This window comes from Natator depressus, chromosome 10 (genome assembly GCF_965152275.1).
Source record: "Natator depressus isolate rNatDep1 chromosome 10, rNatDep2.hap1, whole genome shotgun sequence".
Taxonomy (NCBI): Eukaryota; Metazoa; Chordata; order Testudines; family Cheloniidae; genus Natator; species Natator depressus.
The window spans coordinates 15,502,515-15,520,150 of NC_134243.1; the positions used below are offsets into that span (position 1 = coordinate 15,502,515).

Below are 17,636 nucleotides of genomic sequence, written 5' to 3' on the forward strand. Positions count from 1 at the left end.
CTTTCCCTCCTAGCTGTGTTTCAGATAAAAGCACTGACTGAAAATTACACTTTGTGGGCTATATTTACAATTAGGGTGCTCTTCACTGCTCTGGCAACAAAAAGTAGTGTAACAGGCACTCTTCTTTGAATCACCAGAACAGCACTATCAGATCCTCTATATAGAGTCAAAAACCAGTGATAGTTTTAAGTTTCTATATCTTGTGACTGGCCAGGAATCCCACCCTTTCTAGCGGTAATATGTTTATTTCTTTATTTATTCCTACTATCTGGTCAAAAGACATCAAATATTACAATCATGACATTCTGATTTATGAAAAGCCTATTTTAAAAATATGTAGTTTATAAAAATTAATTAGTACGTATTTTTCTGTGACCGAGGTCGACGATTAAGACAACAGTTTTACAAGGAGAGAAAGTTAATGCTCGAACAGGGTTTTAAAAAAATATACTCCGTACTTGTTTCTTTAGTTTCCTAATAGTAGAATTTCAGATTTTACAGACTTTTTTTTGTTTTTAAACTACTTTAAGAGGTTCCACACTTAAAATGTACATCTGCTGAAAAGGACAAACCCAAGTCTCATTAACATGCTTACTATTGAAACACCACAAACCCAAGACAGTTAAGCAAATAGTCCATCCTTTATTTGCAAACACCACTACCCCCACAACGAATTCAACTTCCACAAGTCAAGAAAGCTGAAAGGCTTTGACCAGGCTATATTCTGTCAGGGTTTGCAGTCTAAACTCAATGGGACTTGTACCTAAATCATGTAGGTGCTTTTAAAATCCCACGCTTTGGTACAATTTTGGCCTGTGTGTATAAAAAAAGTTCACAATAACTTTGTTAATGTACTAAAAATCTAAATAACTTTGCACTGTTAACACAAATGCAATATTGTTTTGAAGTGACAGGTTTGATGCCAGCCAAAAAGACATTCTTAATGAAAATAAAATTTTAGCCCTTGTTGTTACAAACACTCATACACATGCTTAATTTTAAGCACATGAGAAATCCCATTGCCCTCAATGGGACTATTTGTTTGAGTAAAGTTACATACCTGCTCAGGTCCTTAATAACTTGTTTTTTTGCCTACTGCAGTTCTATAAAATTCAGGTAAGATACCCTACTTGTAGTGGCATTTAAAAAACAAAACAAAACAGCGTTTCTAATTTAGCAAGACTTTTTTTTTGTAATACGGGTGGGGTGTTCACCAGTATCATGTGATATTAAATTCCATGAAAAAGGAGTTCTCTTGTACAAAACTGCCGTAGACAAAAGAAACCTAAAACCCTCATCTGTATCTTAACATGAGGCTGAGAGATTCTAACTCTTTAAAGGGAAAATATATCTGTCAACAGGAAAATTAACTGAGGAAAGTATTTAAACAGGTAACAAAACAGTAACTCATTACAGTTTAAAGAATATGAATCCTAGCTCAAACTAACATGTTAAATTTTGAAAACATTATTCTAGCTATATTGAATGGAGGTACAAAAACAGTATCTCAGTACTTTAATCAAGAAAAACAGCCTATTTGAAACATAGTAGTCCTCCAAAAGAGTTGTTAAATGTGGAAAGAGTAAGAAATATAGCTGATTTAAAAGTGTACTACTCTTACTTTACTTTTCAGTTATTCACGAAACACACAAATTAAAGTCATTCACTCTTGGAGATCAGACACATTCTTTTCATGAAGTTTGGAATTTTTGCTCTTGCTAATTTTGAAAAATTATTTCTCAAGCAATCAAACTGGACTGGTAAAAAGCAGACTTTAATCTGTGTTAGACAAGTACTGTTAATATAATTAGAGAAAAGGTGCTCAACAGCTCATTCGTAAAACCAGTTAGCCAGCACTCTGTCATCAGTAACCTTACGCAGAGCACTGAAAATTGTTTACTTCATATTCTGTTGAATCTGAGATATAAGTAGTAAGATTACTGTGGTTTCTCAGGTGCTGCAATCAATTTGAGATAACCTTAACTGGACAGCTGAAGAATTTACTTTGACCTTCTAATTTAAACCAAATCATAAAATGTAGGACCATTAGGAAAGACATGTGTTAAGTATACTTTCAGAAAAATCTGATTTGGCAATACTATATAATCTAGGTTGATTTTTACTGGAGATTGACTGCACCTAAAATGCTCCTTATGAAGGAAGCAACACCAGACTAATTCAAGCAAATCTTTGAAAGGTTTTTCTTCAATAGGTAGGCTGGCTGTACAGTCCAAAATGTGTTCCCTGTGAAATGTTACCATCTCCTTTCACAATATAGAAAAACTACTTGCAACATTACAAATTGGCTATCACCACACGGTCTGTTCTGTCACTAAACGTGGGAGAGGAGAAATGAGACACAAACCTAGACTGGAATTTCCTATTTGCTTCTGAAGACAGACATGTACTAAGTCAAGAACCACAGCAGTTCCATCTATGACACTGAAATATAAAATAATAGCATGAAACAATCTTAGACTGCATCAGATATTGGGATTTGAAAATAGATTTTCCTTGGATTATCCCAAAATTTTGTATATTTATCTGATGAAAGTACATAATGAACACATAGATGTCTATTGAACCATCAGTTTGCAGTTAATAATAAAAAAGTATACTCGGGATATAGTACCTTTTTAACAATGGAAACGGGATTAGTAAAAGTTATAGGTGGCTAGAACTGCTAAAACCTGTATACCCACTTATAAAAAAGTTTTCTGAACTACTTGTTTCCAAATCCTCATGACTTAATTCTTCATGTCTGAGAATCCAAACTGTCTGTCTACTCTTTTACTGTTGTGCTTACCACATTTTAGAACTGGATACAGGAAGTGAAGGAAGTCATGTTTATGAGCTTTGTTTACTACTGAATTAACATACTAAGTGCATTGTCTATGCAATTTACATTAAAAAGGGGCTCATTAAGGACTATGAATGCCAGTTTTAAAATATGTAAAGTAGCTTTCAGAAGAAAATCTTAACAGCATTGGAGTCTAAAAGCTTGAAAAAGTGTTTATATACAAATCAGATTTTTTCAAAAGCCCTTTGGCAATATCTGTCTCCTCTTCACATAATCCAGAGGTGGGAAAACTATGGCCAGCGGGACCGTCCTGCCCAGCTCCTGAGCTCCCAGCCGGGGAGGCTAGACCCCAGCCCCGGCCCCGCCCCCCACTGTCCCCTCTCCACCACAGTCACGCCACCAAGTGGGCAGTGCGGTTTGCACCTGCCCACCTCCCAGGCTGTCAAATAAGCCTGTCCTGCCGCTCTGAGCAGCAAGGTAAGGGGGCGGGGGGAGGAGAGGGTTGGCTAAGGGGCAGGAGGTCCCGGGGGGCAGACAGGGGGCAGCTGGATAGGGCGGAGGTTGGGGGGGTGGCAGTCAGGAGACAGGGAGCAGGGGGGTTTGGATAGGGGGTGGGATCCTGGGGGGGCAGTTAGGGATGGGGGTCCTGGGAGGGGGTAGTCAGGGGACATTGGGGGGGGGGGGGTTGGATGGGTCAGGGAGTCCCAGGAGGGGGCAGTCAGAGGACAAGGAGCAGGGGAGGGGGTGGATAGGTGATGGGGGCCAGGCTGTTTGCAGATATACAGCCTTCCCTGCTCGACCCTCCATACCGTTTCGCAACCCCGATGTGGCCCTCGGGCCAAAAAAAGTTTGCCCACTCCAACATAATCCCTTGAAAATGCATTGGGATAAATATAGAGAATTTAAACATATTGCTTCTGTTGACTGGTTTAGGAAGGAGCATCAAAACAACAGCCTTAAAAGAGAAACTACTTATACTTTCCAAGCTACAGGAAGAATGTGAAGCTACAGCAATCAATTGGGGAAGCTAGTGAAGGGGGAAGAAAAAGCGGTAGAAGATGACAACCTCAGAACAGAGAGCTGAGCACAGAAATTCCAGAGAGAGGGGAAAGGAAGAGCTCTGTAATTCCCAACATTACAAAATAAAAGGTGAAATACATATGCTTCACTTAAACTATTTTCTTTTAAGCCACTATGGACTGCAACTTTTAGGCATTTAGGATAACAGATGAATAAATGCTACTTAAAATGTGAGTAGAAGCTGCAAAATTTGGTCTTATTTGGGGGAACTGAAAATCTTTCATCTCTGCATGATGAATGCCATGAAAGAATATTGCTTCACTACTACTGCACTAAAATCACTAAATACAAATACAAAATCCAGTGTGTTCCTACTTTAAACATAAGTCAGGCAATTTTATAATTGAAGGTAATGCCAGCAAAAGCAAATATGTTACTTTCCAAAATGACATCTGTGCAAGCATATTAGATTGTAAGTCATTAATACACAAAATATGATTTTTTCAAAAATCTTACAGCATTATGTAGTGGTTAGACGCTATGATCTTTACATATAAATACAATGCTATGAGCTTATAACCACAGATCAGATTTTCACCACTTTCTTCTATTAGAAATAAAGAGGCAAATAAAAAACATATTGTAGGGTACAGTATACTGGAAGCTGCATACACACGAGAAATGTTCTAACCCACAGTGTACAGATCTATGTTGAACATCCGTAGTTAACAGTAAAGTTATTTGCAAATAAAAGTGAACACTGTGTTAATCATTCAGTGGAAGTGTTCTTAAAATGAACATGTGCTGGGTCATCATCCAAAACTGATGCAACATGAAATATATGGCAGAATGCGGGTAAGCTACTACAGCACTAATCTTGAAGTTGTCATAAGAGTATCAACTGAACATGCACTGAGCAAGGTAAAAACCTGAAGGGAACACTTATTTCACACATGCATCTACACACTTAGGATTAAAATAGGGCAATGGTAGCTTGTGGGGCCCAATGGAGGACACAAATAGAATCCGTAAGCAAGGTGAATTGCGGGGAGCATGTAGGGAGTGAGCAATATTACTACTGAGAGTTAACATCACAATACTAATGTGATAGTGGACAACAGCTTTCTTTTTTTTTCCTGACACTGAGTCAGATCCAGAGTAGTCTCTATTATTCTGAAATACTTAGATAGGTGTTCTAGATACTTCTATGGCCATTCTTTGGTTTTTCAGTTCATTACTTCATACTTATAAGTATCAGGCCTCTCTGTTTCTGGACAATGTATTATTTGAGGGCTTGTCTTATCAAGGTATTACTGAGAGCACATGTTTGAAGCGTGCAAACTCATGTGTATCTGTAAAATTGATTATATGGTTTTGCAAATGTCAACGGCTCTGGGGTAAAGTGTAAATCCAAACAGGAGACCTATTGGTGAGAAACTACAGGGGCTTCGACTTTTCTTCCATGTTAGCAATTGTTTTCAAATGGAGAAATATTCTGGAAATTCTACCTGACTTCTTCATAAGTCTTTTGATTCTTAGATTGTTAGCAGTTCAGGAGAAGGACCATATCACACCTTTATTTGTTCTACAAAGTCTCCAAAATACATTTTAAGATCTATCTAAATATCTACAGGACCATAGCATGCATAGACATGGAAACATGATTGTGCCATTCCTAGTATTTTCTTACTCAAGTCCATGAGTTTTGAATGCATATAGATGACATGCTAGGACCTTAAACCAGTTAGCCTGTTTAAAACTATGTCACAATACATATTCTTGAGAAGGCCCGATTTGTAGGTTAAAACAAAACAATACCATCAGTGGACTGTCCTAGATTCAGAATGACAGACTCTGAAGCGCATTCTGTTGCGCGCCCCATTCCTGTCATCCTGCATTTTTTCTCCTGTGCTCTGTTGAGCAACTCTTAGTCAAAAACAACAATTTTTCTCAGGATAATGCCTTTAACAGCTATTTCTGCAGTGGCACAATAGAATATATCATTGCATAAAAAAAATCAAACAGCCCTTAAAATTACAGCATTTATATGTTTTACACTAGGTCTGTTACTCAGAAAGCACCATTCATCATCTTCTGACACACTGCAATCAAGCAACAAGCACAGGTTAACAGGAACCGGTGAAGGAATTGAACTTCAGGTTACATCTCTTTTAAAAGAAAGTAAAGAAAATTAAAACGCGCTCTTCATACAGCTTCAGGTAGCTCTTATTTGTCTTATATTGTACTGCAAACATCTACTAGCAACTGGTACTCAGTAAGAAAATACACTATCAATTTATCTGACTTCTGCTGATGTGGTAACTTCAGCACAATGTTAGTATTTTGAAAAAATAATATATTTCAGACCACTGAAACTACTCAAGTGGAGACTAAACATGTTCCCTCATTTCAATGTGCCCATAAAACAACAGAAAGATATAACCACATACAGGAGTTTTTATTAGGTTACATCTGAACCTCTCACACAGGATTTTTAAAACTCAGATGTTAAAGGGCTTGTCTATATGGCAATTTACTGCACAGCAAACCAGAGTGTATATCTAAAGCACCCTAGCCTGTCATTGGCCATGTGGATCCTGCTGCAGTTGAGCAAGGATTGAAACAGCATCTGCTGTTGATACATTGTGAGAGAATAGTGATCCATGAAGCTGTGAATTAAACTTCACACACAGATTACAGATTAAGTACATTTTGCAGACACATGCCACCTCCCTTGAAATTACCACCTCCCTAGTCGGGTGAACCCTAAGACATTTAAGAACAGAAGCATGTGCTAGCACATAATATGGCAGGATGTATAATCTTATCTACTTTGATAGTTGTGGCTCTAATCCTTCCCTTTTCCCTGCAAAGGCTACAAAAAGACTGATTAACCACCTAAACAGCTTAGTTCCAAGAATATACAAATTCTATAGCACCTAGCTGAAGATTACTAAATATCCCATTTTGTTACTTGTATAGTGGGGCAGATATGGCATGGGACTCGCAGAAATTAACTCCGAGTGCTTCACAATTTAAATTAGATATAATAGTAAGTGATAACCATCAGAGGTAGACAAGAGATTCAACTACAGTTCCTCAACTTGAAGAAAGCTGGGTAGACAACACAAGTTGAAATTCTACCAATACACAGTTCACATCTCCTAATGGCAGATTTCAACACCATCGTCTCCCAGATTTTCCAAGACCTACTGAAGAACAGCACCTACTTCAAAAGCAGCTAGCTTAAGATGAACCAAGGCAAGACATAACAGACACTAGTTCTAAGAAGGAAATGCTTTTAAGGACTTGCCTCCTCAGTAACATCGCCTATTGTCAGGGGCACCAGCCAATTGATTGTAAAGTTGTCCCCGTGGTCCTTCTCAACTTCCTAACTGCCCATGACAGAGAGTCTCTCACTTCCACTTACAGATGTCTAGAAGATTATACCTCATCCTATGAGGCATACATCTGGCCACAGTGATCACCAAACTAGATTACTGCAGGTTCTAACTAGAAATGAAGCCATACTCTGAAAGCGCTTCAACCAGTACAAAATGCAACAGTCCCATGTAGGTGGTTACGAACACACCACACTCAATGCTCTGCTCTTAACATTGACTCTCCATTAAATATGCAGCCTATTTCCAGGCGTCCACCCTAATATTCAAAACCCTCTCCAAAAGTGGCCTAAGATAGATAGCAGATCATCTCCCAGTTATTGACCATGACCACCTTTAACAGCTACACTCCTTTGGAACTGCAAAACTGGCAACCGACACGGGCCCGTGAACACCAACAGAACTCTATGCATGAGAGCCAGACCCAGACAATGGAACTTATTCCTGCGAAAGCAACATGACAGTCAACCTCACAGCATATGGAATTAAATGCAAAACCCATTTCTTTTATTTAGCATTTTCACAATAACTCTTCATACATATAAAGTCAGACACACCCACTCAGAAAAAATTCTACCACCTATTCAAGTTTCACAGCAGAGAATTTATTTTTGGAATTTCTGTTCCTTCTTTTTATTACTTGACAGGGACTCTGGAATTATAATCATGACAGACATTTTGTTCTATGGGAGGTACATAATCATGTTAATTTCAATTATTTTCATTTTTGGGGGGAGGGGACTGAGTTAAGTTTTAAGAGTATAAGGTCAGATATGAGGATAGAAGCTGGCAACATTGGAAAGGGATTTGATTTTGGACTTAAGTCAACCAGGTGCTAACACAGAAGTGTCAAATGGTGGTGCAGTAGATTGGTTTGCAAACACAGATCTTTACAGAAGAGTAATCTCCCCCAAACCCTTTAGCTCTGTGCCACACAAAATATAAAAACTTTACAAGACAGCCCTCTCATCCTAAGGTGTTCAGTTTTAAAACCACTGATGCTCCACAGGCTCCAAGCACAGCTAACAACTATGCTTCATTCTATGGACTTCTCTGTGCTGAAGGAATACTGGGTAAATCCGAAAGTATCAGACATCTACTTTTCCCTGACTAAAGATTAAGCACTCATTCCAGCTCTCAATTATTATGCATGTTACCACCCATATTTTTATCTTTGGTTTTACATTCACAGCATCAACTAACTTGATCTTGGTCAATCTACTTTTAGCTGGTGCTTTATTCAGCCACTCTTTCCCTTCCCATGTAACTTTTTCTTGTGTGTACCACAGTGGCACTCAATGTCTAGGCTGCAAACACCAGGGGATCACAGTCATCTTTTTTTTTTTCCCTCCTTTTCCTCCCCCTTTTTTGTTGGTTGGTTTGTTTAAAAAAAAGTGTCTTTTTAACCCTTATGGTTGGGAAGATAACGTCAAAAATCTGAGCCAAATGTAAACTGATGCAGGAATGGCTGTCTGAGTCTCCAAACAGCCTGAAAAACAATAACTCCAAGAGGTATGAACTGCCTCATTCATCTCAATCAAGGCTATGGTGACTATGCAATTCTGTGGTCATGGAATTTAGCTTGTTTCCATGATGCCACAAAATGCAGCATTATTTTTAATATGGAATTCAACTTTTTCTAGTCATGTGTCCAATGTAATCTTTTTGTCCATCTGTCTTGCTGGGAACTGCCTGTAATTTGTCTTCAGCTTTAGCTTCAAAGGGAAGTTAACTTGATTACAGTACCTGTTCCCTACACTGTTCAAGAGAGTCTGGCAACAGAGCAGTTTTTCCCACCCCTTCCTCACTTACCTCTCATGGCCTCAGGGCACGCATGCACACACAAACATGCCCCCCCCCGCCCCAATGCTTGTTAGCTACCAAAATTCTTCAAAGGACCAGTCACAATAGCTGGCAAAGGATTCTGAGGCATGCACACAGACATTAAAAAGAGGGACAACTGAGCTCGTTGGAGACCAATCATCCATCTTTATGAAAGAAACCGACTGAATCATTCAAGCAAAAGCTTACAGATTTACAAACCTATATGACTTAACAGCAACAATTTTGTAAGCACGACTTCCCCCTGAGCATCATACTTTGTCACTGCAAATAATGAAAGCTGCTAGCTTCAAAACATGGGAAACACTGCAGACTGTTTCAAATGTCATTAAATGTTGTGTTGGAATCTACTGCTTCAGTCAGTCAAAGCACTTTCTCTTCATGATGCAGTCACCTGATGAATTTGTGACATGGCTGCAGATGTTTGGGAACAGAGCTACTCAATACAACAGGATAAAATTACAGATGGGTCTTCTACCCAATTTTTAGCATTTGTTTGGTGCAAGTGAAAAGGGCTCATACATGAGGACTGCCAATTTTTTTGTCCACTACCAGGTTATTCTACAGGAGAAAAAAAGGAAAGCTTTCTATCAACTGGTTCTTGCTGCTGGATTGGTATTGCTGTACTGATATTTACACTGACAGTGCCTGAGCCATGACAAGGAGTACTTGTGGCACCTTAGAGACTAACCAATTTATTTGATCCATGACTGAAACTCTCATAGCAGCCTTGGGACTAGAAGTCAGTCTCCTACTCACCAAACCATTTGAACACATTGTTCAGTGAATACACTAAGCAGCTTTGGAAGTAAAGAGGATGCCAGTGGAACTGAAAAAGATACTATGATACTGTAACAGTTTTGACATTTATTAAGGGGTAAAACCAATGCACACCTCCACTATTTTATGCAAAGAAATGGCTAGGCAACATCAGCAGTTCCCCTTTCCACACCAAAGTTCACTGACTTTCTCATGGCAAAAATCAATCTTTTGGTTAAGCTCAGAGAAGACCCCAGAATTTTCCATGTTGAACATTCCTCTACTCTTGCAGAATATTATACTGATCAGCACTGGCTTGCTTTGAATGCTTACTTCCAGAGACAGAACATGAAAACTCAAGTTGGGGGTCACAAAATGGGAAGTGGTAGTTGTGATCTACTGACACCTGGCATTCTCAGTATGAAAAAGGTTGAGTTCAACTGGTCTATTAAGTATTCAATGTCTTTTGGTCTAACACTGAATTCATGCAGAGCTACAATACTCCATTCAGTAATAACTTCGTTTCTCAAGCGAAGGGCTCTATACATTAGTATCTCTTTAACTGCACTGTACATGGCACATCATGTTTAGGTTGTTATTATTAATACATCTTTATTACTATATCCCATATAGCATCTATTCAGTTTTGGCCCCAATCTTCCAGACTGAGGATGAAGCTTGTTATTAGCACTAAAAACTAATGTTTTGAGTTTCCAGCTTTGTAAGATATATTGCATAATACTGATAGTAAAGAGGAACTTAAACAAAAAAACAAAGCAGAGATACTTTGAGAATGAGTCCAACATAATCAGGAAAAGTCCTCTGCTTTTGAGATCACGCTAGAAAAACAAACCCTGCATTCCAGTTAGGAAAGGAAGGAAAAAAATCACAAAACTGAATTTGCCATGTAGAAGTCATACAGTCTGTTGACAAATTTATCCTATTTGGATAACCTTCCTAAAATTCACAGGTGAGAAAACTGCCACTCCGTTCTTAAGCAGCATATACATTTACCAATTTCTCCTCTTCAAATATTCATCTTTACATAAACTAAAAAAAGTGTTTTATAAACAATTTAGAATTACTTAGAAGAAAATTCAGGAGAAAGGGTGGTTTTTTGGTATGGCTCTGGCCTAAAACAGAGGGGAACTGAGTTCCGTCCCCAGTTTTGCTACAGAATTCTTGTGGGACCTTGGACAAAGCATTTAATCTCTGTCCATCAGATCCCAGTCTCTGCTTGCATCCTGTATCTTTCTCCCACACTTTGACCATATTGTCTATTTCAACTGAAAGCTCTTTGGGGCAGAGACCATTTTTACTATGCTTTTGTACAGTGCCTAGCAAAGTGGGGTCCCAGGCTCAGTTAGGGCTTCTAGCCCCTAATATAATACAAATAAATAAATAAGCTACATCATTCCCATCACCACTAGAAAGATCTTTAAAACCAAATTATACTACCAACACAGAGGGGTTTTTTCCTCCAAACCATATTTTAAATTGGTGTACAGGAAAAATAGGAGGAAAACCCAATGGAGGCTGACAGCCAGCAAACAAGTGTGACAGGCAAAGGTAAACCACAAGCAGCAAGTAAAAAATTACAGCAATCTGGCCAGAAACAGGGTAAGCAACATCTGTACTAGGGTGCCTCCACCCTCTGCCTGTTAGTCTCAGTGATTCATTCCCAAAATTAGAAAAAAAAAAAAAAAGAATCACACAAAGGTCTCATAGCTGTGGCCAACAGAGGTAGAAACCATATAAAGAACTTAAAACTGTGGAAATAGATAAGGTGCCACAAGTACTCCTGTTCTTTTTGCGGATACGCACTAACACAGCTGCTACTCTGAAACCACAAAATTCAACAGCTCCAGAGACTTAGATAAATAGTAAGACAACATTTAATAATGATACAAGCACATGATTTGCCCAACTGGATCAGAACACCGGACCAACTAATCTAGGATTCTGACTCGGTCAATAGCCAATACCTGATGCTTCAGAGAAGGTAAAACCCTTAGCACATACCATAACAACACACCTAGCTAAATGTGACACCCTGTAGGTGGAACAAGGAAGGGGAGCAGCTCCTCCCTGACTCCAAATAACACAAATGTTACCAAAATTATATTGGGGGAATTTACTGGATACACTTGATCCTGCTTTCCCACCCCCGCCATGGATCACCTAGCCCCCAAGACTGCAGTCTTCCTGTCCTCCCCAAATCACAATGAATACCTCAGCAACGATTATGGTGGGTGTCTCACCCCCCTCCTTACTGCTCCTCCCAGTTTACTCCCTTCCAGATCTGCCTCATCGCTCCCGGCCAGCCCCCTCAAACCACTACACATCACAGCCCCCTCACACAGCACGTCTCCCTCCTCCTCCTCCCTCCCATAACCTCATCACACAACAGGTCTCTCCGCCCCCACAGTCCGCCCCAGTCCCTGTGCACAGCAGGTCTCTCCCCCCCCACCCCTGTAACCCCTCTGACCCCCTTGCACACAAACTCTCTCCCCCCTCGCACCTCTCCCCCCCACACACATCCAGAGCAGGTCCCTCATCCCCAGCCCCCACACACAGCAGGTCCCCCCTTCTCCCCCCACCTGTCTCGCCCCTCATCCCACCGCGCCCTGCTGCCCTGGCTCCGGACCCCCTTACGCGAGGCGCTTCCGACCCCTTTCTCACCTGCACCTGTTTGCGGAAGCGGAGCCGCCTCGCCGTCTTCCACCAGCAGCAGCAGCAAGAGGAAAAAAAGCCTGAGTCCGAGCCCGGGTCCGAGGGGCAGCAGCGCCCCCCGCCGCTGCCCGCTCCCGCCGCAGAGCCGCCACCGCATCTCGCCCGCTCCAGGCCCCAACGTTCAACGCCGGACACGGGGACTTGGCTCTCAGGGTCTCTGGCGAGCGCCCCCAGCGGCCGCTTCCCCCCTCCGCCAGGGCCCGGCGGTCTCCGGCATCGGACCCCGCAATCCCCCTTCCCCCTCACAGAACCCAACCGGCCTCCGCAGCCGCAGCCGTCGCCATCTTCCGTGCTACCTGACCGTGAGGGGTGGAGCTAATCGACGATTGACATTCCTATACACCAATCTTCGCGCCCCGGAAGATTAATCCCTGCTTGGCAGCCCAACCCGCCCTGAGCAGGGAAGTGAGGTGGGGCGAACGCGGGATTGACAAGCAGGTCTGCCAATCAGTGTGCGTTTCGGATTTGGCTAGTGAGTTACAAAGGGGCGGAGCTAACTCGAGACTACCGCACCGCAGACTCAGGAGGTGGGACTAAAAGGAAGTGGGTGCGCAAAGAAGATAGGTGGGAGGAGGCGGGATAGTAGCGCCCCCTGGAAGGAGGAAGGGGAAGTGAGAGCAGCGCCCCCTGCAGGGAGGGGGAGAGCAGTACCCGCTGGGGAACCCCAGCTCCCTGACCCCTCACTGTAGCGGGGGATGCCGGGCCCCACTGTCTCCTCTGGCCGCAGCTCCCTAGCACGTGCCACCAACAGGTCCCAGCTGGTGGCTAGGAACCCCTGTTATCATGGGTCCATCCCCTGAGACGCCAAGGCTGGAGCCACGGTTCTCCTCCTGTCACCACCTGGGCCTGGCCTAGACCTGGATGTAGTTTAAACCCTTCTGGCTTCCCCGGGTGTACCTTCTTCGTAGCTAAACAAAACTGCGAAGAAATGCCTATTTCTATTCCCAACTGGAACACCCCCAGAGTCCCAAACTTTGATCAGCCTCTCAGCTCGAGAATGGGACAATAGTACACATATACCTCCACCCTATCAGTGCCCCCTAAACTTGGATTATTTGTACCCTTGGAAGGACTAGTTCACAGAGAAAGCAGCGTGACAACAAGGACAGTCACAAATGGCCACACACACCTTAATATCGTCTCCATGTAGATTTCCAATGCAGAACATGATCTCGATAAAGGACACTCTACATGAAAATGAGAAACACCAGATGATGTAGAAATAAGGTACAGGTTCTTATGTTTTAGGTTCAGAATTCTTCTGAATTTTAAAAATTACAATAAGTAAAAGCAAGGTGGCAGTATTAAATGGGTGTTTTAATCCTAATCAATGAGGTGCTATATATAATGAGGAAAAGTTGAGACATATGCAAATTAGATTCCCAGTTTCCCAATAATTCAGCAGAAAAGGCTAATTACATCAAGATTAGATAATGGCTTTCAGAGCACAAATTGTCTAAAGATATATTCATTAACTGCACAGGTAAGACTTCAAAGTTATATGAACTAAATAGAAATTATGACATTATGTCCAGGACAACACACAAACCCAAATCCTTCCGATGTCTTAAAGCAATTTTTTTCTAAGGTCATTTTGTCCCACAAAAGAGGATCCACTTCAACTCCAGCTACTCTGTGTCTCCTTTAAATATCCTATCACTGGCTTGATGGCATCAATTTTATTACCAACTGACCCATATTCTTAAGGTGTTCTAATTAGTTTTCCTTTTTCTCAGAAATATTTTGCTTGCACAATACTATGCAGAAAAAAATCTTAATTTTGATTTTAGAATACATTTACTATATTGTTAAAGCTCCATACTGTCTGTTGTGAGTTCTTAAAAACCAGCAGTAGACCATTCCAGAGCTTCCTTTATTTGACTATCAGTGCACATCTCAGAAATTGGAGGGCACAAGTTAGCCCTAAAATGAATGTGTTTGTGGAAAAATATTACCCTTTTTCCATGTACAAATAAGAACCATATAGCTTCAATCTGAATAACTTATTTTAGATGGAGGGAAAACAAGAAAAGAACAAAAAGTAAGCTTTCCATGAGAGAGACTAGACCATGTGTCTCATTTGTAATATACTACATTAACTCTGCCTCAGAAAATTGCAGCTGCTCCTTCACACAGACTATAAATATTAAGGTGGATGTGACAGGGTTCACTACTCACTTCAGGGACACCTCCGTGTGGCTCATTGGAGCTTAGCTTTTGACCAGTCTGATGCCCCCTCCTTCAATTGCTCACCCTGTGGTCTCTCTCTCTGAGGTCCAGTTACTCCCTCCTTATGACAGTGTGCTCCCTCTTCGTGGCTTGGCCTTCCTGCCAGGTCACTATAGTATTCCCCTTCCAGGGTATCACAGTCCCTAACTGTCCCAGCCAGTCTTCCAATTCACTGCCCAAACTGTACCACTTTCCCAGTGGCTAGTAGGGGAATCCAGGCCCACCATCTACTCCAGATCCCAGCCCAGGAATCCTGTGCCCCAGCAACCACAGCCTACCCAATATCAGACCCTGTCACTGTTTCCCTGGGCTCTTTCCTACCTTCTTTCCTCTGTCTTCTGCCCCCTTTCCTGCCCCCTCAGGTTAGGTTGCCAACTTTGTAATATTTAAAAACCGGACACTCCAGCAGGAGATATGGAACCTCCCCCACTCCACCTTTTCCTGGGGTGCAACCTGAACTGTGGGACTGCTGAGACCTCTGTCCCACCAACCTGGGGTATCCCTCTCACACTGTGATGCTGTGACAAGCTACAAACCTCTGGCAGGTACTGCACGTACACAGATATCCACAGGCAGGAACACACCCAACTGAGTTACATGAATGCTTCTCCCAGCCACTCATGAACCAACAATAGACAGCCTCCAGCCAATTCCCCTAGCTCCCCTGCCTTGCACCCTTGGAATATACCATCTTGATTTGGTCAGAAGCCTGACCAGTGTAAGTTCATTACCCAATCCACCCCTCCCTCAATGTGGAGAGGACATACACTAGCCTTTGTACACAGAGCTGAGATTTCCCAAGCACTTCAACCAAAACAGACTGTTTATATAAACAGGTTTATTAACTAAAGAAAGATAGATTTTTACGTGATCATAAGTAGTGAGCATAGAGATCAAAGTTGATTACCTAAGAAATAAAACAGATTCATAGTCTTAGTTTTATAAACTAAACAGGATTTGGGTCAAGCGGTGTCTAACCCTGATCGATACTACAAACAGGTCACATACAGGCTGGAACTCTCCTCCATCACAAGACCACCTCCCCAGTTCAAAATCTTTGTCCCGCAGACCTATTTCCAGGTGTTGAGTTGCGGGGGGAGTGAGGCCAAGTCATGATGTCACTCCCCTTCTTTTATAGTTTCTTCCAGCTTGCTGGAAAGATATTTTGCTATGATGTGGATCAAGCAGCCTCCATTGTATATATACTCTCTCTAAGAAGTCTCCATTGTATTCAGTTCCTGGGATAGTTGTTGGGAGTGTGGCTTCCCTTTAATGGGCCATCAGCACCTCTGGCTACTCCATTGTTGTGCCTGAAAGGCTGGTTGTGGGTGTTCCCAAACTCACAACATATTTCAATAACACACACATAGTAAAACTTCATAACTTCACAAACAATGATAGCACATATGTTCAACAGATCAAGACTTTGAAAATGATACCTCACGAGTACGTAGGTGATCAGACATCCCGATTTTATAGGGACAGTCCTGATATTCGGGGCTTTTTCTTATATAGGAACCTATTATCCCGCACTCCAGTCATGATTTTTCACACTTGCTATCTGGTCATCCTACTCACAAAGCATATTTTGTACAAACCATATCATAATTATATGACAGTGGTGAATATGGAGGTTCCAGGGTGCTGCTTGGAGGTACAGTGTCACATCCATTTCTTCCCCCCCAAGGCCTCACACCTGCCCCCTTCTTCCCCAAAGACACCCCTCCTACCCCACCTCTCCACGGGTCAGGAGGGACTCACTTGCAGAGCCAGGGCTGGGAGCTGCAGCCACCCGATGCAAGTAAGAGACAGCCCCATCTGAGTAGGGAATGGTGCAGATGATGACCAGGTGCCTCCCCCACCCACAGTAACTGACTTTGGGTGTCCAGTCAGTAGATCTAACTGGACACTGTCAGGTCCCCTTTTTGACAAGACTTTATGGTCAAACACCAGATACCTGTCCACCCTACCCCAGGTTACCACTGGAGCCTCCTCTGCTCCCCATGGCTACTTCACACTCTCTCGTGTTCTTGCCAAAGTCTATATTCCCAGGCAGGATCCCAGGGTTTGTTCCCCTAGGACTCCTCCTTGTCTCTTACCAACACCCATCTTCTCTAAAGAGTCCCATTCCTCCCCCTTACCACCAACTTCCTCTCTTTATGCCTAGCCCAGCTCCTCCCCCACCTGGGTTTCATCAGCCATTAGGACTTATCAGCCCTGACTCTTCTCCAGGTGCAGCCTATCACAGAGTTAATTGGCCTTTTTTTGCCTAGTCAGGCCTTGTGTGCGGTAGACACCCCATCATAGTGCACCTACTGAAGCACTGGGGATAGGCAGGAGTCCCTCTCTCCTTCATCTTAAGGGGAGGAGCCACCAGACCCAGGCATCATATAATTTCAGGGAGCAACAAATAAAAATCAGGGATCCAGAGGGGGACCCTGAGCAGAGAGCGCCCACTGCTCCTCAAAAGGCGTCAGGGAGCCAGTGGACATGGCCCAGAGGAACTCTGCCCAGAGACATGACTTGAGGGAGGAACAGGAGAATGACCAAAGGACAGTAATGTAGAAGGCATGTTTCAGAGGGTTGAGGTGTGATGCGCCAGAACACCTGATTTTTTCATTATTAGTTTACCCTTGTAGTCTCTGTGGAGAAAGTTTACAGTGGGTAACACCCTCAGTAAGTGGGACTGATCACAGTGCTGTACACAGAAAACAAAATCATAGTAGTTACAAGGCTATGTACAGCACAGACATAACTTTTGAAAACTAGTCATTCTTAACCTTAGGAAGGAGAGGAACTAGGTGGATAAGCAGTTCCTTTCACCCTAAAATATCTGGCCCTGATTTTTCTCT

General features: G+C 42.3%; 1 protein-coding gene across 2 annotated transcripts in view; it reads right to left on the reverse strand.

The window, feature by feature from the left end:
* Positions 1-12,692, reverse strand: part of LMTK2 (lemur tyrosine kinase 2) — a 90,001-nt gene extending 77,309 nt beyond the window's left edge. Inside the window, exon 1 of one of the 2 annotated variants that reach the window (XM_074965265.1) lies at positions 12,511-12,692. In XM_074965265.1, coding sequence (XP_074821366.1) covers positions 12,511-12,652 — 142 coding nt within the window. In that variant the 5' untranslated portion in view covers positions 12,653-12,692. Of the gene's footprint in view, positions 1-12,504 lie in introns of both variants that reach the window. The other variant, XM_074965264.1, reaches the window with a different exon arrangement.
* Between the last annotated feature and the right edge of the window lie 4,944 nt (positions 12,693-17,636).